Here is a 25,741-nt window from a genome sequence, read left to right as displayed (position 1 = left end):
GATTTCTTCAATTGTTGAAATTTTGACAAAATTGCTGGCTAAATTGATGGCCTTTTCGATGGGCATTAATTGGGCTAATTTAGTAGTAGCACGCATTTTGTATCGAGGAACTTCAAAATGTTCTACCTTTCTAGACGGCGAAGAAAGTGTGTCATGACAATAATAATTTTTATTTTTTATGTGATTAGTATTGGTTATTTTTGGATTATGCAAAAGTGAGATTTTTGTTAACCACCCGTTCTTGGCTTGTGGAATGTGCATTTGAAATAGCATTTTGTAAAATGATTTTACTCAATTATGTTTTTATAAAGATATTTAATTTCCTTTATTTTTCTTAAAGCATTTCAATTATTTTTCTTTGTTAAAAATTGTTTTTAGCTGCTTCATTAAAGTTTAAATTATTGCCAATCCATCCTTAAATTGTTCTATTATTAAAATTACTACAATACTTTAAAGTTGTATCATTCATGCACCTTAATTTTACAATTTATATCATTCGTCTATTATATCGTTTGCTTCCACTAAAAAATTAACAAAATTATAATAAATTGACCATTTTACCTTTGAAACTCAATTTAACGTAAAAAGATAAAAGAAAATTATTAATCATATACCCTAAGTTTGTCCTAAATAGTTTGAAAATATAAATTTATTTGATTTTCTATTTTAAGTTTGTAATTTATATCAACCAATGTAAAAAGACATGGAAAAATTATTAACCATATATCCTAAATTTAATCTAAATAGTTTGAAATTTTGAATTTATTTGATTTTCTATTTTAAGTTTGTAACTTATTTTAACCGACCACCAAAATGTTAACATTGTTAGAATAATTTATAGAATTTAAATAAAATGTTATTTTACCCTTGAATTTAAGGGCATTTTTTACTTTGGGCATTTATGAATAAATTTAAATTTAATATAATAAATTTACCTTTTTTAATTATGAAATTGAATTACACTATTAGATTGATTGGGCATTTATGAATTAGGGTTTAGGGTAATTTGTGGATTTAGTTTATTAATGCAAATTTATGATGATAAATTGAGAAAATAAATTAGAATATTTTTAATTAAGAAAAAAATAGAGTTTATGTGTATTTAATTGAATATCAATTATAAAAAGTAGTTTTTTGTTTTAATGTTTTAAGCCATTATTTTATTTTTTATTTTGCATATTGAGTGTCTAAATTATCCTTATGAACTCATTAATTACAAACTGCAATTAACATCTTGGAGGTCATAAACTTAGATTGGAAAATTGAACAAATTTAAAATCTTGTAGCAATTTTGATAACATGGTAAGCTTAGATAATTTCTCTTTTATTTTTTTGTGTGTTAAATATCTAAAGTACCCTTGTGACGTCTATCACTTTTTAACGAAGTTAATGATTTGGTGGATAAATGATGCAGATTGTAAATTTATGGTAGATGAATGATAAAACCTGAAAATATTGTAATATTTTTTATAATAGCGCAATTTAAGAGCGGACAGTTGATAATTTCCTAAGTTTATAAGTTAAATAAAAATAGTTTTTAACCTTTCTGATACATTTTTGTACCAATAATGACATAGGGCTTGAACTTATTTGAAATCATAGCAGACGGGTGCTTTTTTTTTGGGCTTTAAATAGCTCTATAAATAAACACAACAATAAACGTTACGTTTGGCACATATATTCTTTTCTCTGAATTTCCTCATCAATTCACAAAGTTATTGCACAAATTACTTGTCTCAAATATATCTCTTGAAGGAAATTTTGGAACTTTTGTTAATGTTATATTTTAGGATAAATGACAAAACATAAGCATAAAGATTAATAAAAGTTATAGGGAAAATATCACATATCAACAACCAAAAAAAGGTTACCACACTAATAATAATATTAGCTTGAGGCAACCCTCAAATCTTGAAATAACCTTTAAGTATAATTTTGGGTCATAGGCTTCTATATAATATCGGAGCTAAATTTATGCACAAGTGGATTCATATTACCTTACCACATGTAAGGACCAAGCAACAAATTTGGCTTGCACATGATAGATGGTGATAGGAAAATTATCCCACGTGGAATAGTTACTAGATTAATAGTTTAGCTTGGGGCAACTTATTATGCAGTTGTTTGAACTTGCATCATGGATGATAATTCGTGCCTTTGTGCGCCACTTATGTTTTTATGATTAAACGTAAATCTTATAATTCAATATTTATCATAATCAGCTTAGTTTTATCACTTCGTGTATCCATTTTGTACCCCTATTTTGCAATTCAAATGTTATATTAAACAATATAAACTATAAAAAAGTTCTTTACGTTCATGTCAACAAAATGCACATGAAATCACAATTCCTTCACTTGCTACCATTAGCCTAAATTTTTTTGTTCACTGTAGAAGAATGCGTATTATTTTTAGAACGTATCAATATTTTTTTTTCCTTGCATGTCCATGTTTTGTGACCAAGATGTCTTTGTAGCAAACAAGTTGCTAAGGAAGCCTAGAACACCCCTCAAAATAGCAAAGCAAGAACACTTGCGGAAAATACTAGAGAGAAGTAGAGCAATATGGCTGAATATGATTTTATTACTCTCAAAGAGAGAATATACAAGAGAGCTTTTTACAAAATCTAGAGAGCTTGTGTGTGTGTTGGAGTGTTTGTGTGTGTGATGTGGTTGGTGGGCAAATGAGGGGGCCCACCCCTATTTATAAGTATTAGAGTTCTTTGGGAGAAAACTTCCTAACAACTACCATAAATATCCTAGAGAACTATGTGGAGAAACATATAAACTTTTAGCTTATTTATAATTTGCAGAGAATTCTAGATTTTGGGATGGGCTTGAGTGATTTGCTAAGCGCATCCCACTTCTAAGTGCATCCCGCTTTTAAGCGCACTTCACGCCTAAGTGAATTTTTCCTAAGCAAACTCATGTGCACATAATTATCCTCCAATTACGGAAAATTTGAGCGGCTTGTGACATTAAACTAACAATTTCCTTGGGTCCAACTTCATTAACTGTAGAACATGATTTAGTAAATATTATTAGTCTGATCGATGGAAGGTTGTCTAGTAGGAAAGAGACTAGTTGTCTGGTTCCAGAGGTCAAGGGACTTACATTTAATAGATGTTTCGTTTTGCATAGTTAAACATACACCTAGATCTTGTAATGTGGTGCTCAAAATTCAGCCAAGCTGGCTCAAAATTTGCCAGCATCTATTATTAATATTTCGTTCTGTTAACCAATACTTTCTTCAAAATTAAAAAAAATAAATGTATAGGCACAAATGTCAACAAAAAAGGCATCTTCTCGGCTCCGGAAGGTTTCGTTTAGCTTCCTCTTCATAGGATTCTTGTGATTTTCTCTTCATTTCATTAATTTTTTTCGCAGTTTTATACAATTTTTATTTATTTACCTTCGTTTTTCATTTGATAGACTTCGAAACATGAAAAAAAAAAAAAAAGATTCATAGGCATGGTATCCTGAACCATATAATTGCAAAACGTTGGGACAGTCACAACTCAACTTCAATGGAATCTCCATCTCTTTTTGGGGAAAATATTTTGAACCTGGTGATATGGCTATGAATGTGCTTAATATGGGACTAGATCATATATTTTGACAAAGATTTTGTTGGGTTTTGGAAATTGAAAGATCAGCTAATTGCTTCTTGTTCTGGACTCAGACTTCATGTCCAAGGTATACCTGTCTTGAATAGCATATATTCCTTTTGTTTTTTTTACCCTGAATTATCAGTCTGCCTTTGAAAAAATCTTTGATATGTGCTGGAAGATGTAATATTTTGACTTGATTTTCTTAAATGAGAAGGTTCGAACCTTAAAGCTTTTGTTTTCAACATGAGATTTTATTATCTCAACTAGGATAGTTAATTAAATTTTTGTGTTAAATTTGTTGCCAGCAACGTCATTCTTTTGAAGCAGCACTCAATCTTTTATACTTAATGAGATAGATCTCATGTATTAAATAGTTAATTCCAATAATTTTGTGAAACTATTTATCACTCCATCCTACTATAAATATTTAATCAATTGTGTGAGGATCTACATAAATATTTCAAGTGTCGTTTACACTAATTTCTATCGCATATGTTTGGACAGAAAGGGGACCATAAAGTTGTTCTTGGAATCTTTATTTTCGTTGCGTGGCAAGTGTGCTAACATTGTCATGTGACAGTCAATTTTGTCTTAAAGGACGGCCAATTTTTTCCTTTTGCATAGACCCATTGGACTATCAACAATTAATGGGGATATATATACAAATTACACACTCATATATCTCCCCACTAATCTCTGTGTGTGCGTGTGTTTCTCTTTCTTTGATACCATACATGTTTTAGCCATTCTACTTGGCTTGCGGAAACTCAAGACTCATTTTCAAAAGACAAAATTGAAAAATGTGTTCTGAATGTCTTACAAGTGTTTTTTCTGCTATAAAACCATTTTGTTGAATTGGTGCTTACTTTGGAACCCAACCCATCAATAAATATTGATTCTATTTTAAGAAAGTGGGCGAGAAAATAGCGACGATATAATGGCATAAATTAAAAAAATTGGTAATTTGTTTTACAATATTTACCAAGGTTTCTTTTGAACAGAAGATATATGAATTTTTTTCTTTTTAATTTGTCAAATGCATAGAGTGATAAATAAAATTTGAGTTGCCGAATTCTTAATGAGTTGTGCCAATTTTGGAATATCCCACTGCAATAAAAAAAATGTGGAATTGTATTTGGAAGAGCATTCTGTTAAAATAATTTTAATCAATCGTATTTTTTAAGAAGATATTTAAATGCCTTATTTTTTTCTTCTTTTTCCACACACATTTCAATTGTTTTTCGTTTAAAAAATTCTGTAGTTGCTTCATTAATTTTTATAAATTACATAAAAATAGTTTTAACCATTTTACTTTATTTTTATCCCAATAATGACATGGCTTGAAATTATCTGGAATCATAATGAATCGAAATGCCTTTTTTTGGCTTTTAAATAGATCCACAAAATAAATGCAATAACAAACCTCACACTTGCCATATGTATTATTTACTCCAAACTTACTTACTCGTCAAAACAATAATCTTTTCAGAAAAATTATTTGCAATATCATTAAATGCAACAATAAATCATAAATGAGATAAACCATTAAATTCTCAAAAGGATATTTCATCCATCGCAATTTTTTTTATACAAAAGTTATCATAAATGATATGACACTCATCAATTAATTAGTGAAATAATACAATTCATTCACTCGGATCTTATAAAAATTAACAATGACTTAATATATTGCATATCATTTGAAATGAAATTTGAGATATCATTATTATACGTTTGGTTACCTAAGTTCAAATTTTAGGGGTCATGACGTAAGGGATAAAAATTAAATTTGAACTTTACCCACTTCTTTACCTTTAAAAAAATAAAAAAATAAATAATATTTTTAAAAACAAAAAAAAATTAATAAAACTTTTAAAAAAAAAATACAAAATGAGCATATTAAACGACATTTATGGCTTAATTGAAGTGAAACGCACTTTTGACATATAAAATTCTATGACTCCAGGCGGCATGACCAAAATCTTTGACCTTTATTCATGAAACAATTAACAATCCCTAGTTTGTGAATCTGAGATATTTGAACTTGGAGCTTACAGTTAAAATTAATTTTTTAACTTCCCGCTAAACTCGGTTGGTTAGCCAAAGAAACTTATTTGAAAAGTACTCGACCAAGCCAGATCAATTATTCTAATTCTTTAACGAATATTATAAACTTTAGGTTCAAAGTATTAGAAAATTGTGTTTATTCTCAATAACCTAATTGCATATATATATTTTAGACACTATATATAACATGACAGTAGCATATCTTTGAAAGATGCTAAAAATATATAGGATCGGTATTAGGTATATCGTTTGGAATAAGAATCAAAGCTATTCATATCTCACCTTTTGCCTTTATTCCAAACCGAAAAGAAATATTTGTCTTCGTGCATGAATTTCAAAGGGCGGTGTAACTTGTAGATGATGGAATTTCGCAGTCATGACTCATTGCGTGCCTTTTTTTTTTTTTTTCTTATAAGAATCCTCTCATGATCTAATTAATAATATCCAAGTTTCGAAGGATCTTTTAATACATATGTACTTTTATTTATATATGATCAAAATTTAATTAATTATTATGTTCTTATTTATTACCCATTAATCATGCAAGTTTATTTGCTTAGATAAGAGATAAAGAATACTGACACTTTTTTTTTTCTCCTTAGGAATACTGGAAATCGACAAAGTATATATCTCAAATGTCAATGGACTCAATGTAATAGCATAAATTTTCAAAATTATGTTTAGATTTAATGCAGCAGATATGAGTTCGTCACAAGAAGAATTAAAGTTGGACAATTATATACAATATATATATTTGTTCTTTAATTAGTGGTGCTTATCACAACGAGAATTACTTTCTGATCATCATATATGAGTTATTATACCAAAAAGTTGCTTCTTATCTCTTGCCTCTATTTAATAATAATATGGCCATAAAATATGAAACGAACTCCAACCAAATGCAAGGGCCAGTTATGTTTCTCTCCTTTGTTTATAGTTTTTGTCATCCGAATGGTGATTAGAATTTTAGTTAGTGGTAATTATCACGCATGGGTAAACAAGTACAGATCTTTTGTGATCTATTTGTCAAGTAAATGATGATGAATGTGATCCGATCTTGGATTTGAGGACTAAATAGTGACAGCTACAACCGCCGTGTGTGTGTGTGTGTAAGAAAATTTTATATGAGACATGGTCAGTCTGTCTAATGGGGCTTTATCATTTCGCAGAGTAGTGGAATCTGCTACAGGTCTTATTAATCTTATAGCTAACTTGCCAAAGGGGAGCATATAATACAACATATCATTAAGGTGTTGTTTGGTATGAAAGTTGAGTAGTTGTATTTTTTAATTAAGTTTCGACACTAAAATATTTGATAAACGCTAATTACCATAGCTTGAAAGCAAAAATAATTTGATCCACAACTTGTGTAATGAAAAATTTATAATATCTTTACTAATTTTTTAAAAATTATTTTTTTAAACATCATATTTACTAAATACTATTAACTTCTATTTCAGTGTTGGAAATTTTTTTCCAATAGTAAGCTTTTAAGTTAGAAAACTTAATAATAAATAGGATCTAATTCCAATAAGTTGAAATACTCTTAAGATGATGGGATAAAATAATTGCACGTTTTCACGAGCACTTGCATTAATTCTAGGATATTGATGACATGTGTCAACAAGACTTGTTTGACACCGAAGAAGTAGGCCACTTGATTTTGAGCGTATCAGAGGACTACACTTTGTTCGTTCTGCCTATCCTTAGTACGTTATTAATAATAATGTGTAAGCAGGCGGTTAAAGATTACTTATTTTAATCTAAAAGCAGTTGAAATTCTGCAACTAAATTATTCATTTTAGTTTACAAAAGCTAACATTGAGACAAAGGACTTTACTTTTCCTTTTCCACAAAGAGTTCCCGTCTGGGAGAGTACGTATAATCAAACTTATCATAACACACTATACTAAACTAATGGGCAGTCGGCATTGTATTAATTTACAGAAAGATGTGGACTTATAACACAAAATCATAAAAAAATTCCGGCCTTCAGCATGCATTAAACCGAAACAGAATCTTAGACAATATTTGATCACATAGTCTACAGAACAATGACCTATCGATAATGGAAGGCAGGCAGGCAATAACAGTTTATTTTTTAAAAATAATTTCACACCCACACACACATATTACAATGTATTATTGCACACTAGGCCCCAACTGGATCACTTTTATAGACCCGCATGAGAGATTGACTCATCTGAATAAATAATTCTTTAAAAAGAAAAAAAAGGGAAAAGAAAGAAAACTAAAGATTCCAAACGTAACGTTTGTGCTTTGGTGTTGGTCCACATTTTCGCCCACGATTACTAGCTACATACTCATTTATTCTCTGAGCGTGCTTTTAAATTTGTAGAAAGTATGATCGAACTAATTAATGCGGCATGACCAAAATCTTTGACCTCCATGAAATTAGGGTTGATCATCATTGTTGTTACATTTTAATATAATAATTAGGAAAAAGTTAAGTTAAGGATACCAACACATTAAAACTTATAAACAAAAGAGTTGAACTATTGCACCCCTCGTGAAACTCTTTTTTTTTTTAAATTATATTTATTTTATAATTTAAAATAAATTATAAATTATTTGTGGTGGCACAACAGTATCACCTATAGAATTTGTAGTGGCACAACAGTATCACCTATAAGTAATTGAATCATATGCACAAACACAGGATCCGATTCCCTCACAATTCCAGAAAAAAACCTAGAACAAGTTCCCCTCTACTTGAAGTACCCTTCGCCACTGTCTTCCTCCACACACCTCCTCTGTTTTTTCTTTGAGCAAGGCAACCCAAAACAAATAAAATAAAATAGAATAAATTCAGCCATTAATGGCAGCCACCACAACAGGCACCGCCAACATCTGCACTCTCTCAAACCCATCTCCCTCTGCTAACCCTAAGCCGTCGCAAAAACCCCATCTTTCTCTTTTCTCCAAAACCCTGCAAAAAAACCCTTTTTTCTCCTCAGAAACAACAATCTTTAATCCACAAAAATAACTTCACTGTTCTATCAAAAAACCCCATCTCTGAGTTTTTCACCACAAATAAAGAATACCCAGATGACGGTTTTGGCAGTTTTGATGATGATGACGACGATAAGCCCCGTGAGGAGTGTGGTGTTGTGGGCATCTATGGTGACCCAGAGGCCTCGCGTTTGTGCTATTTGGCGCTACACGCGATGCAGCATCGCGGCCTAGAAGGTGCAGGTATAGTTGCTGTGAATAACAAAGTTCTTCAGTCTATTACTGGTGTTGGTTTAGTCTCTGATGTGTTTAATCAGTCTAAACTTGATCAATTGCCGGGTGATATGGCCATTGGTCATGCTAGATATTCGACTGCGGGTAGTTCTATGCTTAAGAATGTGCAGCCTTTTGTTGCTGGGTACAGGTTTGGTTCTGTTGGTGTTGCACATTAGTTAATTATAATACTTTGAGGGCTAAGCTTGAAGATAATGGATCCATTTTCAATACTAGTTCTGATACTGTGGTTGTTCTCCATTTGATTCCGATATCGAAAGCTAGGCCGTTCTTTTTGAGGATTGTGGATGTTTGTGAGAAGCTTGAGGGTGCTTATTCAATGGTGTTTGTTACTGAGGATAAGCTTGTTGCGGTTCGTGACCCGTATGGGTTTATGCCATTGGTGATGGGTAGGAGGAGTAATGGTGCTCTGGTTTTTGCGTCGGAGACTTGTGCACTATTTGATTGAGGCCACATACGAGAGAGAGGGAGAGAGAGGGGGAGAGAGAGAGAGAGAGAGAGAGAGGTATATCCCGGTGAAGTTTTGATGGTTGATAAAGATGGGGTTCAATCACCTTGTTTGATGCCTCACCCTGAACGTAAGCAGTGCATCTTTGGGCATATTTATTTTGCTTTGCCTAATTCTGTTGTTTGTGGAAGGTCTGTTTATGAGTCGAGGTATCATTTTGGGGAAGTACTTGCTACCGATGCTCCTGTTGAGTGTGATGTCGTGATTGCAGTACCAGATTCTGGAGTGGTGGCTGCACTTGAGTACGCTGCGAAAGCCGGGGTGCCATTTCAACAAGGGTTGATAAGGTCACATTATGTTGGGAGAACTTTCATTGAGCCTTCCCAGAAAATTGGGGACTTTGGTGTCAAGCTTAAGCTGTCTCCTGTAAGGTTGTGGTTGGAGGGAAAGAGAGTTGTGGTTGTGGATGATTCGATAGTGTGAGAAACAACTTCATCAAAAATTTTTAGGTTGCTTAAGGAGGCTGGAGCTAAAGAGGTTCACATGAGAATTGCAAGCCCACCAATCATAGCTTCTTGTTACTACGGAGTAGACACTCCAAGTACTGAGGAGTTGATTTCCAACAGGATGAGCGTTGAGGAAATCAGGGAGTTTATTGGGTGTGATTCGCTTGTTTTCTGCCGATTGACAGCTTGAACTAGTTGTTAGGCGATGATTCTCAGAATTTTTGTTTTGCTTGCTGGAAAGTACCCTGTTAAGCCCAAGGAGATGAAGGTGAAACGGGTTGGTGATTTTGTGGATGATGGGTTGAATAAATAAGAGAACAAATTGACCAAATTAAAAGTTTTTTGTGCATATATATTTATAGTAGAAATCTTTTGATAGACGGTTGATAGTCTTTTAAATGTCATAAATTATTTACTGCGAGCAATATAAATGTGTACAAAACTTATCAATCCAACATAATATTTAAAGCAAGAAAAACGCAATAAACAAATAATGTATCAAACCAATCAGTCTAAAACATAAACTTTCGAAGCATGGAATGTACTAGTCCATGAAAACGCCGCGTTTTATGTTTAATGCGTCTTGGTCAAATTCCTGAAGTGAAAGCATATTTCTGAATAATACATAACATGCTCTGAAAATTAAATGCGGAAGTTTTAGAATCTAACCTCCAGTCATTGATGTGTTTTGCAATTGTTTACTTTCCGATTTTGATACTTTTGTAGCTTCGGTAATCATTAATGATAGTGTAGTTTTTTGTTTTCTTTTGATTAAAGCTGCCAGGGACCAAAACCATTTCACCATCTCCTTATATTATCATCTTTCCATCAAAGATGAAGTGATGGTGTTTTACTTGCACCATGCCGATTAAAGATGTTTTTGTTAGTACTCATATTATGATTGTGATCAGACATTAAACACCGTATCAAATTTTCCATGTTAGAAAATAATGATTTTTCCCCATATAATCTTTAGAAATTAGAAAATTTTTTCTTTAAGACTTAGAATGAGTAGCCTCTGAGAATTAAGTCTCTTTTTACTATTAGTATACCCACTTCAACCTTTGAAAAGCTAGTCTATAGCATTGGCATGCGTCACCTTAGTAGATTATCCGATAGTCTATAGCATTGGCACGTGTCGACTGAGCATCAAAGGGTATAAAAACTGGATGTATGTGCTCTATCCTCCTTTTTATTGGTGAAGGTAGGGGTGGGCGTTCGGTTCGGGTTAACCCGAACTGAACCGAACCCGAAATTTATTTCGGGTTTGATTCAGTTCGGATTAACCTGTGAAATCCGAACGGGTTCAAAATTTTAATCCGTTCAAGTTATATTTTAGTTCGGGTTGAACCCAAACCGAATTTTCAACCGGTTCAAGTTGAAGTTATTTTTTTTAACATTTAACTTTTAAATTAAAAATATATATAGTTATAAACATTAATTAAACTAAAAAATCCCTAACCCTAAACAAAAAGCTCTCCCTCTCGGCCTCCCCTCCTTGCTTCCTCTTCTCATTTTCTGTGAACTGTGGCCGACGACTTCTGCAGCAGCCCCTTAGCAGCAGCCACAGCAGCCCCGTTCAGCTCCAACAGACACCAACAACAGCAGCTCGCAGCAGCCAGCAGCAGCAGCTCGCAGCAGCCAGCAGCAGCAGCTCGCAGCAGCCAGCAGCAGCAGCTCGCAGCAGCCAGCAGCAGCAGCTCGCAGCCGCCAGCAGCAGTAGCTCAGCCAGCAGCAGCAGCCACCAGCAGCAACCACCAGCAGCAGCCACCAGCCACCAGCAGCAGCCACCAGCAGCCACCAGCAGCGGACAGCAGCAGCGGCCAGCAGCCCCGTTCACCGTCTCACTCCCTCCCACGACAAGAACACTCACAGCAGCAGCCAGCATCTCCGTTCACCGCAGCCCACTCACGTCAGCCAGCACGCCTTGCCCGCAACTGCGCTGTGCGTTCGCCGTTCAGCTCGCGTCCCACTCAGCCCAGCAAGCCTCGATCTGCCGACGTTGTAGCTACTCCGACCTCCGAGATCAAGGTTTGTCTTACCTTGCCGACGGCGACGCTATAACTTGCTGACTTGCACGCAGCTGATGGCAACAACCCGATTCAAATTTTAAGTTTTTAATAGCCTATTGATATTAATTAAATTGTAAATTTTTAATTAATTGATTGATAATTATTCAATTATTTGAAGTGGGTTTGTTGTTGTTGATTGATAATTGAATAAATGGAGATTGTTATTAATTAAATTGGAGTGAGTTTATTGATAATTGAACAATTGGAGGGTGGAGATGGTTATTAATTAAATTGAAGTTATTAATTAAATTGGAGATTGTTAATTAATTGATTAATTTTTGCTGTTTTTTTAATTTAGAAAATGGTAATATGCTGAATTGTTGATATGTAGTTATTATTATTGTTTGTATTTAACTTAAGTGTTGTTCAATTAATTAAATTGTGATATTTGTTCAATTTAGGATATTATAAGTTATAACATTATGAAATTTTGAGGTTTTGTAATGAGAACCTAATGCGATCATGTTATGGATTTATGATTCAGATGTCTGATAGTGGTGGCTCAAGAATTCATGAGTCCGCCTTTAGCACAGGAGGTCGTATTTTAGATGAATAATAGGAGTTCTATGACTCCTGATATGGTGGAAGCATTGATACTGACACAAAATTGGTTGCGAACTTCACTTTTTATTGATTCAACGACAAACCTTCAGGTGTTGGTGGAGGAAAATGAGTTCATGGATGCTCTTACAGAAGGTATAAATATTAATGATTATTTATTTATTTTTTAGATTTGTTTACTTTAAGTTAAAGAGTTATTTACTTCAAATCTTTTTATTTTATGTAGAGCTTCGTAAATCGACATAAGCAGAACATCCAAGTGTTCTAATATGAAGATTTTTGCTGCAACAGTAAGTTTGTTATCGATTTAGATCAAACTTAATAATCATTTACAATTAAGGCATAGTCATAATACAAATATGCTACTAGTAATATTGAGAATTGTTAAGGCATATTGAGTTATTCAACTAAATTTTAATTAAGTTTTTTAATTTTTTTGCAGCATGGACTGATTTGCTTCATTTTCTATCCGTTGTTGCTCGATATTTTTCTATGGTGGTGGTTAATTATTGCTAATTTGGAGATGTTGTGTTGAGTATTGATGGTGTTAGTCTTAGAGATGGATTATTAGCCTTATTTGTCATGTGGAGAATGGAGATGTTTAATCATGGTTGCCATTTGCCATTTTAATTTTTAGATTTATAATTTTTGTAGTTTGATTGTACTGGATATTTGTTGTTAAGAATATTTGGAATTTAAATTTTTAGATTTTAAGTGGTTAGAAACTTAGAATTTTTAGATTAAATTGTTTCAATCCAAACTAACCCGAACTAACTCGAATTAACCCGAACCGAAATTGTAACCCGAATTATCAACCCAATCCGATCCGAATTGTCAACCCAAACCGAACCGAACCGAATTAAATTCGGTTCGGTTCGGTTCGGGTTGGCGTTTTGAACCCGATTGGGTTCAATTCTCCAACCCGAACCGAAACCCGAACAACCCGAACTGAAATCCGATTTGCCCACCCCTAGGTGAAGGCTTTCCATGAGACAGCTATAATAGCACTTCCGGTGTCATTTTATGATTATCTTAAAATGGTGAACACTCAATGGAGAGTATTGTATAACAATGGGTTTATTACTATTTTAGTTTAGTATATTTATGACTTATTAAAATAACTTAAATTTAATAAGTCTGCAGTTCACTGATTTATTAATTAAATTTTGATGTAATTTTTCAGTATAAATAACCATGAGAATGTAAACCAATTAACTAAAAGCATCCCATTCTTATCATCTTTTTATTAAGTACACAAAAAGATTTTTCCATCTTAAAATCTACTTTTTTATTAATTATTATTACCTTATTTATTATATTTTGGTAATTTTTTAAAAAATTATAAAATAAATTATCTTTGGAACCCATTTCTACTGTTAAATTATGAACTTGAAATGGAAACAATGGCACGTGGGCCCATGTTCAAAAAAACAAAAAGGGTATCAGGCGCACTTGACAACGCGAAAGTTGTCGAAAACAATAAAATATTTTGTTGATCTTTACTTTTCTTCATTAAAAGTATACAATTTATTTTCACTAAATCTAAGAGCGTGTCAGAAAAAATAATCTACCAAAAAAATGACTTATCAAAAATAATATCATGCTAAGTGTAAGTGATTCCCTTTTATTTTCAAAATAAAAAAAAAATGATGAGCTTTATTACTTACCAGTTGTCCCGCAGATTTTATTCAAGCTTGAAACATATTTCACATAAAAACTATTAGGATTGCTAACAATGGACTAAATTAAAACGCCAAAGAATCTCATAAAAAAGAGATTACATTAGCGACTAGAAGATTAATAAAAAAAAATTGGGCTAAGCTGAGCCCTTTTTTTTTTTTGACGAGTGCAATTTTTTCCTAAAATTTTATCATTAAATTCTGGGTGTACCTTTTTATACCATAAAATATAAATTTTACTCTATAAAACGCATCAAAATGCCAAAACTATTCTTAATATTTTTTCTTCTCTCATCTTCTTCTTTCACCTATTTTTTTTTATCTCCAAAACTCCTAACATCAAAGGAAAAAAAAAATCTCTTGTACTACATTGAATTTATGATACTTTTGTATTAACTTGCTAGAATCCTTTCGTATTAACCAAAAATACTTAACACACAAGAAAAATTCAACTTCTTCAATCTATAGTATTTTTATATATATGTAGTTCCCATTAGATCTATGTTTCATTGAAATTAAAAATTTAAGGGGAAATAAACGGTTAATTGAATAGTGTTCGTGGCAGATTGTACGTTCAATTTTCATTTATTTCATCAGAAACAACATTTTTTGAATCGAGGTATCGTAATCTTTATAGATTGTATTTTGACAGCCAAATTACGGAATGAAGAAGAAGACAGATTGTTTTTTGCTTGTGATTCAATAGTGTCCCGCTAACTTACAGCTTATGTAAGTTACATTCATAGTAAATTAATACTTGTCTTTATTCTAAAAAATTTTTTTATTCAAATATTCGTTCATTTCTTCAATCAAGTCCTCGTATCCTTTAAATTTATGATAAGATCCTCGCATGGGAGAATATCTGCATATGTAATAATTACACACCCGCAGTGTAATGTCAACAACCAGCTGTAGATTTCCATGGACACAAATACCCCCAACTAGTGCTTGCTAAGTACTTAACTATACATATATAACTTAAATCACATGTATAAGAATTTCGGCGCCTCATTGCATCAGCAAATTATCACGTACCACAAACAATTCTGTAATTCTCTATAAATTATATTGGATTTTTGAATTATCAAAGAGCACCATGTCGTTGCAATTCTAAAAACGCTCTATAAGTAGCAACCAAGTATTGTGCATGTGCCAGAAAGCACGGGTTCCAGAAGTGAAAGAGGTGAAAATTTTTAGAGGCCATAAACATATGGTTGCGGGATAAAATGGTTATTTCTCATCCGAGATATTTGTGCCCAATTACTTCCCCGGCTATGAACCTACACGGTAGAAATTGACAGCAACCCAGTGTCCTTTTATTTTTCACCATTTCTTCAATCAAGTCCTCATATCTTTGATTGTTAATTCTGAACTGGTGGATGATTTCTTCGTTCATCTCTTCTACATTTATTAAAAAAATTTAAACTTTTTTGTTATACTTTTATAAGGGTCTGATGATTATCATATTTATAAAAATTTATAAATTCTGAATACATTTTAACACCCGCGTTTATAATTTTTTGTTTCTCTTAAGAAATAGACCAAATTTTTTTCTTTTAATATGTCTATATATATTTCCAATCTATTTTTCCATCCAAAGTACACACCATCATCAATATTCTCATCTCTCATCACTCTCATGTTCAAACTTTCTTTGCAAAAAAATCAATTATGAAATAAAATTATCGTCGTCCTCTATGCATCTTATTTTGATTTTAGAAATATATTAAGAATATCATGTCAATATTTGTGTTAAAAAAAGAAGACTTCATACTACTAAACACTTTCTCTAAGACTATTGCTAGAAAGCCACTCAGAAAGTTCATGTTAGACTAGTTTACAGCGTGTCATGTTGGGCCGTGTAGAACAATCGTTGAGGTGATTCTGAGCTATTGCGGTGCCAATCATGGACCAATCTATGGCTAAAGAGAACTAGCAAATCTATTCTAGAATTTTGAGGAATAGTACACTAATTAGTACTTTGAATTATTTTCTTATGCTTTTGCATAAATAAAAGTATGTCAAGCCTTGATTATTTTCTAGAATTTATAAGATGTGAGGTGGTAATAGTAACTCAATTTTATAGAAATGAAATGTATCATTCAATAAGTTTTAGATGTGATTGATAAGCTAAATTTTAGTCAAGAAATCCGATGATACTTACAAGAGACTAATTTGAAACCGATGGATGCATCCAAACTTGAACAAATTGATCCAGCTAAGGATATGCCTCTTCCAGCTGAGTCTAATCCGAATAAGGACGTTGCCCCCCCCCCCTCCCCCCCGCGCAAATCTAATTCAGATTAGAATGTAAAATTTTAATGATATTTTAAATTAATTAGGTAAATTTTAATTTACCCTCTACTAAGAATGACAATCTTCAATGTATCTTTCATTGTGAAAATATTAATTTACTCTAATTAATTAATAAGTAAATAAAAAAATTTATCAATGCGATCTTATTTGCCATTGTCTTCTAAATAAATATGAGAGTAAATTAATATTTTTATATTTTTTAGGAGTAAACAAAAAAATTGTCATTTTATTTACAGATGAACAGAGGTTTACAATATAAATTATATTATAACGAAATAGCACAAATTTTATAGCAAACATTTGTATAGAGCTATGAAAAGTAATAAACAAAGACATAAGAATTAGTAAACATAAATAATTGATAAAAGTATTTTTTTCACAAAAACTATCTGAAATAGAAGAATAATTATTACATATGCAGATATGCTCCCATACAAGGATCTTATCATAAATTGAACGAATATGAGGACTTGATTGAAGAAATGAACGCATATTTGAATAAAAGAACAATTTATAATAAAGACAAGTATCAATTTGTTATGAATGTAACTTTACATAAGCTGTAAGCCAGCGGGACCAGATTCAATAATTTGTTTTAAAATATATCTCAAATGTGTGGAGAGAAATCTACTTTCATTTAAAAAAATGAATTTAATAAGAATGCGATTTAAATTCATTCTAAAGAGAAAAATAGAATAAGAAAAATGAAAATCTTATATTTAATTAAACTCACTCTCAACAACCCGAAAAATACCCCAAATACAAGCAGTCAGACACAAAGTATCTTTTTAAACTTTTTTATTTTAAATCGGTTTTACCAAATCACCCCTCATGATAGATGATAAGGCATGTGTATCATTTCACTTTCCACATTTCAATTCTCACTGATATAGAATTTGAAAAAATAATAATAATAATAAACAAAAGCGAAGCCACGAAGTCAATAGCAACTTGTGAAACACGGCTCAAACCTTTCTACCAAAGTTTAATCATTTTTCATGCTCTTGAAAGTCACCAGATCTGTGAGCTAGCTGCTCTCGTTTTGGTATGTTACTTTTGCTTCCTATATCACTTACTGTTATTATTTCAATCTTTTTTTTATCCTCCTAAGAATGAAAGATTTGACTGAGAACAAGGAGTTATATATGATGTTAATTGGCTAGATATATCCTATGATTTTTTGATCTCATGTTTATTTATATTGCCATATGCAGCTTTTAATTTTCTGCGAACTTGTGCGACTCTCTTAATTGGAGCTTTCAGCAGCAATTGAGGATCTATAAGGAAGAAGGTACGAGATATAGGCTCTAAATTTGATGTTTGTTTTACTTCCAATGGCTATATTAGTTTGTTTTATGCCAATTCTGAGCGTCGGATTAAAACGTACGGATAAAATGATCGAGAATTTGAGTTCCAAGTTTTTAGTGCAATTTTTTATTAAATTAATTTTCATTAAATTATTTTTGCCATTTATTTGTATTAATTCTTAAGTTAAAGGTAATTGATTAACGGCAATCACCTCCGAGTCACTAATGTTGACCATACTTTATAAAAAAAAAATAATAATAATTTTCCTACCGTCCTACCTCCCGGCCCCTTACCCTTAGTCTTTCAATCCCAAGACCCAACATAAGTCCATTATGCTCTCTGTTTTACTCATGAAACACAATTGGCCAATTTTTAAATAAATTTTATTAAAATTTTTTATTATTATATGATTGCTAATATATAACTATTTTAATTTCGGCATATAAACTTATTTTGCAGTTTATCTTCATATAAATTATAGAAACCTCAAAATTTCATTATGCAAATTATTCAATTCTAAATTGAACATTAAAAAAAATCACAGAAGTTACTCAAAACCTCTATGTTTTATATTTGTTTCCATTAAAACCTAATTAATATTCTTTACTTTTCATTTATTGCATGATAGATTTGTTTGATTTTTAATTTATATTAGACAGAAATAGTATTTTATATTTGAAATGATATGCTCAATAGCTATAAAAGTAGTGACGTGGATGTTTTAGGTAATTTATAAAAATATAAATACTATAAAAACATGTGAGAATAAAAGGAAATTTACCCCCAATCTTTACCATCCCAAATAAGGTATCATTAAGATAGAGTGATAAATAATTTACCAACTTTTAAAATAATCTAATTTGAATATAATTCACCGTAAATCACGTTTGCTAGGAACGTTCACCTTATTTGTCATCTGCCGTTTTGCAGCTAAAGGCCACCGAAACTCTTAAGGCCCCACCTCTGCATTTTGCTCTTATTGGTCAAAGCTGGTGTTAATAGACGTGCATTCACAGTACAGAAAGAGGTAATTAAACGTTCTCATTTTGTCTGGTGATCAAACCTTGTTGTTTCGCTAATAGCGTGCTGAGATCAACTTCGTTATTTGCAGATAAATAGCATGGAAGCTTTAAAATCAAAGGTTGAAGAATTATTGGTGAATGCAGCCATTGACCAAGCTCGCTATATGTTCTGTTTCAACAGCATTGTTAAAGAACTTGAGGATAAAGAAACTAAGTTGGAGAAGGCACGAGATGGCATCAAAACAAGAATAGACGATGAACGACGAAAATGCCCCGACATAGTAGTCGATGAAAATGTAACGGAGTGGCTGAAGAATGTAGACACAGAATTGGACGATGTTCGGAAGTTGAAAGCAGAGATAGATGAAAAGGATAGTAGTCTTCATGGATTGTGTCCTAATTGGTGTTGCCGATATTGGCTGGGTAGAAAAGCATCACAGAAGACTAGCAAGTTGTCTGATCTGCTACAAGACTGCAGCGAATTCACCACAGTTGCCTTTCCTAAACCTCTACCATTAGAGAGAAAATTAAGTTTGCCAAGTCATTTTACTTCTACTTTCGAGACTACAGAATCGGCTTGTAATCAGATCACTGAAGCACTGAAAAAAGACAGCACAAAGATGGTGGGATTGCATGGTCTCGGTGGTGTAGGAAAGACAACCCTGGCAAAATTTGTGGGCAATCAACTTCGGCAACAAAAGGATTTCGATAAGGTGGGGATAGCCACTATGTCTCAGGATCCAGATATAATAAAGGTTCAAGGTGAGCTGGCAAAGTCGTTAGGCTGGGCGTTATATGAGACAGATGAAAAAGAGAGAGCAGATCGATTGCGGTTGATGTTTTCTGAGAGTAAAGGCAGCAAAATCCTCATAATCCTTGATGATGTTTGGAAACAATTCGACTTGGAGAAAAAATTAGGTATTCCCATTGGTGATAGAGACAGTTGTTGCAAAATCCTTCTAACCACTCGCAAAAAGTCAATTTGTGGTTTTTTCGGTTGTTACCCACAGATTGAACTTGGTACACTAACACCAGAAGAAGGATTGACTCTCCTAAAAATGAATGCCCGTATTAATGTAAACGACTCCTCCTTGGATGGTGTTTCAAAACAAGTTGCTGACGAATGTAAGGGGCTGCCTTTAGCTATTGAAGCTGTTGGAAGTGCACTAAGGGAAAAAGGATTTGATGATTGGAATCTAGCACTATATAACCTAAGGGAAGCAAAACTCTATGCAATAGAAGGTATTGACAAGGATGACCAAGACGTTTACGGTTGTCTCAAATTCAGTTACGACAATTTAAATAGTGAGGAGTCCAAGTTATGCTTCTTGTTGTGTTCTCTGTTTCCAGAAGATTATGAGATTTATTTGGAGGATTTGGTTGGATACGCAGTGGGGGTTATTTGGTATCAATGTGATCCGTCAATAGAAAACGCCAGAAGCCGACTGCATGGAACGATTAACGCGCTCAAAGCTGCGTCACTGCTGTTAGACACTGGTAATGACAGATATGTGAAAATGCATGACATAGTTCGTGATGTAGCCATATGGATAGGCTCAATAGTTCTAGAGGAGAAGAAATTTTTTAGTAAAGTTGGCATTGGATTGGCAGAACGGGCAATGAAAGAAGGCCTGGAACAATACAGAGGAATCTCTTTGGTGGGAAATAAAAGAGAAGAGCTTCCTAGTGGTTTGGTATGCCCTAACCTTCATATTTTGCGATTGGAGAATCCTGAATACGACCACCGATTGCATGTTCCAGAACATTTTTTCGAAGGGATGCCAGCATTGAAAGTTGTCACTATAATAGGTGGAGTTCTTTCACTTAAATCGCTTCAGATCCTCACCGACCTCCAGGTTCTGCAGTTGATTCGATGTGAGGTGAGTGATGCGTCTTTGCTTGGAAAGTTGAAGAGGCTTCAAATTATTTTTCTCAAGAAGTCTCCCATTAAAATTCCAGAAGAATTGGGGGATAAACGTAGTAGATTGAAACTTCTATATATTGATACCAGTTCTGTTTCTCCTATTACGATAAAAAAATTTCCTCAATTAGAAGAATTTTATGGTTGCATAAAAGATTGGGAGGTTGAAGGGATGAGTTCAGAAGAAAGTAATGCTGAGTTGAACTCCCAAGCCGACGGATCTGTTGTATGTCTTCCAAAAGACTTTACATTCCCGAAATTGCAAAGGTACGTCATCTGTAAAGGTGAAGGAGTTGATGTTGAAATGGAAGATGGTGATGAGACAAGGAAATTAATCATTGAGAATTGCCCTCATGAAGCGGCGACCTCGCTCGGTATTTTTTCAGCATTGTATCAGGAACTGAAAATTCTTTATTTAAGTGGGATTATAGGTTGTTACAATATTGTGCCAAGCATAGATGAAAGGGGCTTAAATGAGTTGACTTGTCTTAATGTCGGCGATTGCGAAGATTTAGAATGCATAATGGAAGCCTCTAAGTCCCCGCATGGAAAGAGTCTCTCAAGATTAGCAGAGTTATCTATGTGGGACTTACCAGAACTGAAGTGGATATGGAAGGCGCCCGCCCAACATGTGATCAGTCTCCAAACTCTTACAAAATTGAATGTGCATAGGTGCAAGAAGTTGACATATATCTTCACGTTGTCACAAGCTAGAAGTTTGGAGCAGCTTAAAAGTCTCTATGTAAGTGAATGCGAGAGACTGGAATATATTGTCGAAGCAAAGTTTGATCATAATGAAGGGGAAATAAGTGTCGGAGATGGAAATACGATGCTCGCCCTCCCTTTGTTGAGAAAATTAAAACTTGAAGGTCTCCCAGAACTCACCAAGTTCTGTTCAGAGAATTATTGTTCAATTTGGACAGCATTGGAAGAGTTAAAGCTTGATTGCTGTCCCAACTTGACCATCAACAGTAATGAACTTGAAGCCAATTTGCAGTATCTCAAAGAGGTATGTTTGTTTGGGTTCATGTTTTTTCTTTTCATTCAATTTTACTCAAAATGATAGTTTAGCAATATCTTAGGAAAATGATAATCATAATGCTCAAATATCTTAGGAAAATTTCTTTATTTTAGGGCCTAAAATCATTTTTCAAATGAAAGTCATATCTCATTTTGGTTTAGAAAGAATTGATGCAAACACTTCTGAAGTGTATGTAATATTACTCAAATTTAATTAAATAGTTGATCAAGCCATATAAATTAATAGAATAATAATTTTTCTAAAACAATCTAATGTCATATTTATATCACTTCACATGATCTCTTTTAACTAATTTCATTTTTTTAAATCCATTACTTTTTAATTATTTTATTAGTTTACATATGTATTATGATATTTTTGTATGGATTTTGTTTTCTGTTTTTGTTTTTTGCGGTGTTCATCACTTATCATGTGATAATCCTAGCTGCTAATAGATTTTAATTGCATCAAGTTATTTATTTATTTGTCTCAGAACTTACGAATTCTAGAAGTGGGAAGTTGTTCCCATTTGAGTGACACGATTCCAGCACTGTTGAAGCATGGTTTAAAAAATTTGGAAGAATTGAATATTATCACAATTGGAGTACAAGTGGTATTTCAGTTGGAAGCTATTATCGCTGATGGACAAGAAAACAAACTTTTCCCATGTTTGAAGAAGTTGAACTTAGAATATCTTCGAGAACTGCGAGTATTATATCATGAAGGTCCCACTCATAATTTTAGCCTGCAAAGTCTTATCAATTTAAGAGTGGACGGGTGCACTACGCTGAGACGTCTCCTCTCATCAACACTTGCTCGAAATCTGTTGCAATTGAAGGAGTTGGAAATTTATAATTGTCGGGAATTAGAGCAAATCATTGATGAGGATGAGGATGAGGATCATCTCCAACCCCTATGTTTCCCAAAACTCACAAGCATCACTGTCTGTGGTTGCCCCAAACTAAAGCATCTATTTCATATCAGCGTAGCTCCAAGTCTTCAAAAACTGAAGCACATATCTATAGCAGCTAATGATGAATTAGAAGAAGTATTCTGGCATAAAGATGGAGCACACGTCACGGAGTACAATGAAATTGTTATGAATGCACTTCAGGGGTTTAGACTGTTAGATTTACCAAACCTCACCAACTTTTGGCCTGCGGGTTATCGGATCCCATTTCCATCTGCATTCGACGGAGTTGTTTATAATTGTCCCAAGCTTCGTGGAAATTCAGAAGGAGATAGATGATTCCAAGAATTCTGGAGCACAGGTCAACTCTTGAGAACTTTAGTTAATTGACTCTGTACATAGTTGGTTTATGTTTTCGTTTGTGATAGCTAATTGATCTATCCTAAATCAAAATTTCTGTTTTAATGTTATAATTTTCTCTGTTTGTTTTTTTTTATTATTTTATTGATCATTCGTATTTAATGCCCAATTAATTGGTTGGATATATAGGCACAGCAAACTACAGACGTGGCAGATGCTAGCCAAGAGAGAGATGCCAATGAAGACGCCAGCGAAGAAAAAGATGGCAGCGAACATAAATGATTTTAAAAAATTCCAAAAATCCAAAAAAAAAAAAACACATTTCAGCGTGTACTGTTCGCACAAGAAGCTAAAAATAAGCTTTGTTCTATACTTGTTTAATATTTAGTGCGTGCTCAAATTGTGAAGAATAAAGTTTCAAGGCTTTGTTGTATGTATCTCAAGATTTATTCAACTTCAAAATTCACCTGTTCCGTTTGTGATCAATGTTTCTTCAATTGTTGAAATTTTGACAAAATTGATGGCTAAATTGATGGCCTTTTCGATGGGCATTAATTGGGCCAATTTAGTAGTAGCACGCCTTTTGTATTGAGAAACTTCAAAATGTTCTACCTTTCTAGACAGCGAAGAAAGTGCGTAATGTCGTGAATAATTTTTATTTTTTATGTGATTAGTATTGGTTATTTTTTTATTCTGCGAAAAATGAGATTTTATAAACTCATAAAAAGTGAGATTTTTGTTAGTCACCCGTTCTCCCTGGCTTGTGGAATGTGCATTTGAAAGAGCATTTTGTAAAATGATTTTACTCAATTATGTTTTTATAAAGATATTTAATTTCCTTTATTTTTCTTAAAGCATTTCAATTATTTTTCTTTTGTTAAAATTTTTTTTTAGTTGCTTCATCAAAGTTTAAATTATTGCCAATCCACTCTTAAATTGTTCTATTATTAAAATTACTACAATACTTTAAAGTTGTATCATTCATGCACCTTAATTTTACAACTTATATCATTCATCCATTATATCGTTTGCTTCCACTAAAAAATTAACAGAATTATAATAAATTAACCATTTTACCTTTGAAACTCAATTTAACGTAAAAAGACAAAGGAAAATTATTAACCATATACCCTAAGTTTGCCCTAAATAGTTTGAAAATATAAATTTATTTGATTTTCTATTTTAAGTTTGTAACTTATACCAACCAATGTAAAAAGATATGGGAAAATTATTAACCATATGTCCTAAATTTGCCCTAAATAGTTTGAAAATTTGAATTTATTTGATTTTCTATTTTAAGTTTGTAACTTATATTAACCGTCCACCAAAATGTTAACATTGTTAGGATAATTTATAGAATTTAAATAAAATGTTATTTTACCCTTGAATTTAAGGGCATTTTTGACTTTGCACCATAACTAATATAATAAATTTAGCTTTTTTAATTATGAAATCGAATTAAACTATTAGATTGATTGGGCATTTATGAATTAGGGTTTAGGGTAATTTGTGGATTTAGTTTATTAATATAAATTTATGATGATAAATTGAGAAAATAAATTAGAATATTTTTAATTAAGAAAAAATAGAGTTTATGTGTATTATTGAATATCAATTATAAAAAGTAGTTTTTTTGTTTTAATGTTTTAAGCCATTATTTTATTTTTTATTTTGCATATTGAGTGACTAAATTATCCTTATGAACTCATTAATTACAAACTGCAATTGACATCTTGGAGGTCATAAACTTAGATTGGAAAATTGAACAAATTTAAAATTTTGTAGCAATTTTGATAACATGGTAAGCTTAGATAATTTCTCTTTTAGTTTTTTTTGTGTGTTAAATGTCTAAATTACCCCTGAGACATCTATCACTTTTTAACAAAATTAATGATTTGGTGGATAAATGATGCAGATTGTAAATTTATGGTAGATGAATGATACAACCTGAAAATGTTGTAATATTTTTTATAACAGTGCAATTTAAGGGTGGACAGTTGATAATTTCCTAAGTTTACAAGTTAAATAAAGATAGTTTTTAACCATTCTAATACATTTTTGTAGCAATAATGACATAGGGCTTGAACTTATTTGAAATAATAGCGGACCGGTGCTTTTTTTTTAGGCTTTAAATAGCTCTACAAATAAACACAATAATAAACGTTACGTTTGGCACATATATTCTTTTCTCTGAATTTGCTCATCAATTCACAAAGTTATTGCACAAATTACTTGTCTCAAATATATCTCTTGAAGGAAATTTTGGAACTTTTGTTAATGTTATATTTTGGGATAAATGACAAAACATAAGCATAAAGATTAATAAAAAGTTATAGGGAAAATATCACATATCAACAAAAAAAAAAAGGGTTACCAGGCTAATAATAATATTAGCTTGAGGCAACCTTCAAATCTTGAAATAACCTTTAAGTATAATTTTGGGTCATAAGCTTCTATATAATATTGGAGCCAAATTTATGCACAAGTGGGTTCATATTACCTTACCACATGTAAGAACCAAGCAACAAATTCGGCTTGCATGTGATATATGGTGATAGGAAAATTATCCCACATCGACTGGAGTAGTTATTAGATTAATAGTTTAGCTTGGGGCAACTTATTATGCAGTTGTTTGAACTTGCATCGTGGATGATATCAATTCGTGACTTTGTG

At 32.4% G+C, this 25,741-nt stretch overlaps 2 protein-coding genes and 1 pseudogene across 2 annotated transcripts; all 3 read left to right on the top strand.

The window, feature by feature from the left end:
• Positions 1–8,480: 8,480 nt before the first annotated feature.
• LOC18034824 lies at positions 8,481–10,223 on the top strand (annotated as a pseudogene).
• Positions 10,224–10,732: 509 nt separating this feature from the next.
• On the top strand, positions 10,733–13,138 carry LOC112096298 (pre-mRNA-splicing factor CWC21-like). Its single transcript, XM_024179729.1, has 5 exons — positions 10,733–10,737; positions 11,446–11,929; positions 12,624–12,666; positions 12,758–12,821; positions 12,974–13,138. The coding sequence occupies exons 1-4, from the start codon at positions 10,733–10,735 to the stop codon at positions 12,775–12,777; spliced, it is 552 nt and encodes a 183-aa protein (XP_024035497.1). The 3' UTR covers positions 12,778–12,821; positions 12,974–13,138.
• Positions 13,139–17,782: 4,644 nt separating this feature from the next.
• On the top strand, positions 17,783–23,640 carry LOC112095809 (disease resistance protein SUMM2-like). Its single transcript, XM_024178152.1, is given in 7 exon segments — positions 17,783–17,817; positions 18,765–18,861; positions 18,946–21,786; positions 22,292–23,041; positions 23,043–23,069; positions 23,258–23,298; positions 23,300–23,640. Coding segments are annotated over 5 exon segments (3,807 nt in total). The 5' UTR covers positions 17,783–17,817; positions 18,765–18,861; positions 18,946–18,954; the 3' UTR covers positions 23,457–23,640.
• Positions 23,641–25,741: the final 2,101 nt, after the last annotated feature.

This window comes from Citrus clementina, unplaced genomic scaffold (genome assembly GCF_000493195.1).
Source record: "Citrus clementina cultivar Clemenules unplaced genomic scaffold, Citrus_clementina_v1.0 scaffold_8, whole genome shotgun sequence".
Taxonomy (NCBI): Eukaryota; Viridiplantae; Streptophyta; class Magnoliopsida; order Sapindales; family Rutaceae; genus Citrus; species Citrus x clementina.
The sequence above is the reverse complement of the archived record's forward strand: the minus strand, read 5'-3'. Positions and strand labels throughout refer to the sequence as shown.

What these genes read in the sequence shown, in the direction of transcription:
- LOC112096298 (XM_024179729.1), top strand. An exon ending in CTCCGACCTCCGAGATCAAG is followed by an intron (nt 11,930 to 12,623) that starts GTTTGTCTTACC and finishes ACAAACCTTCAG; the next exon opens with GTGTTGGTGGAGGAAAATGA. An exon ending in CATGGATGCTCTTACAGAAG is followed by an intron (nt 12,667 to 12,757) that starts GTATAAATATTA and finishes TATTTTATGTAG; the next exon opens with AGCTTCGTAAATCGACATAA.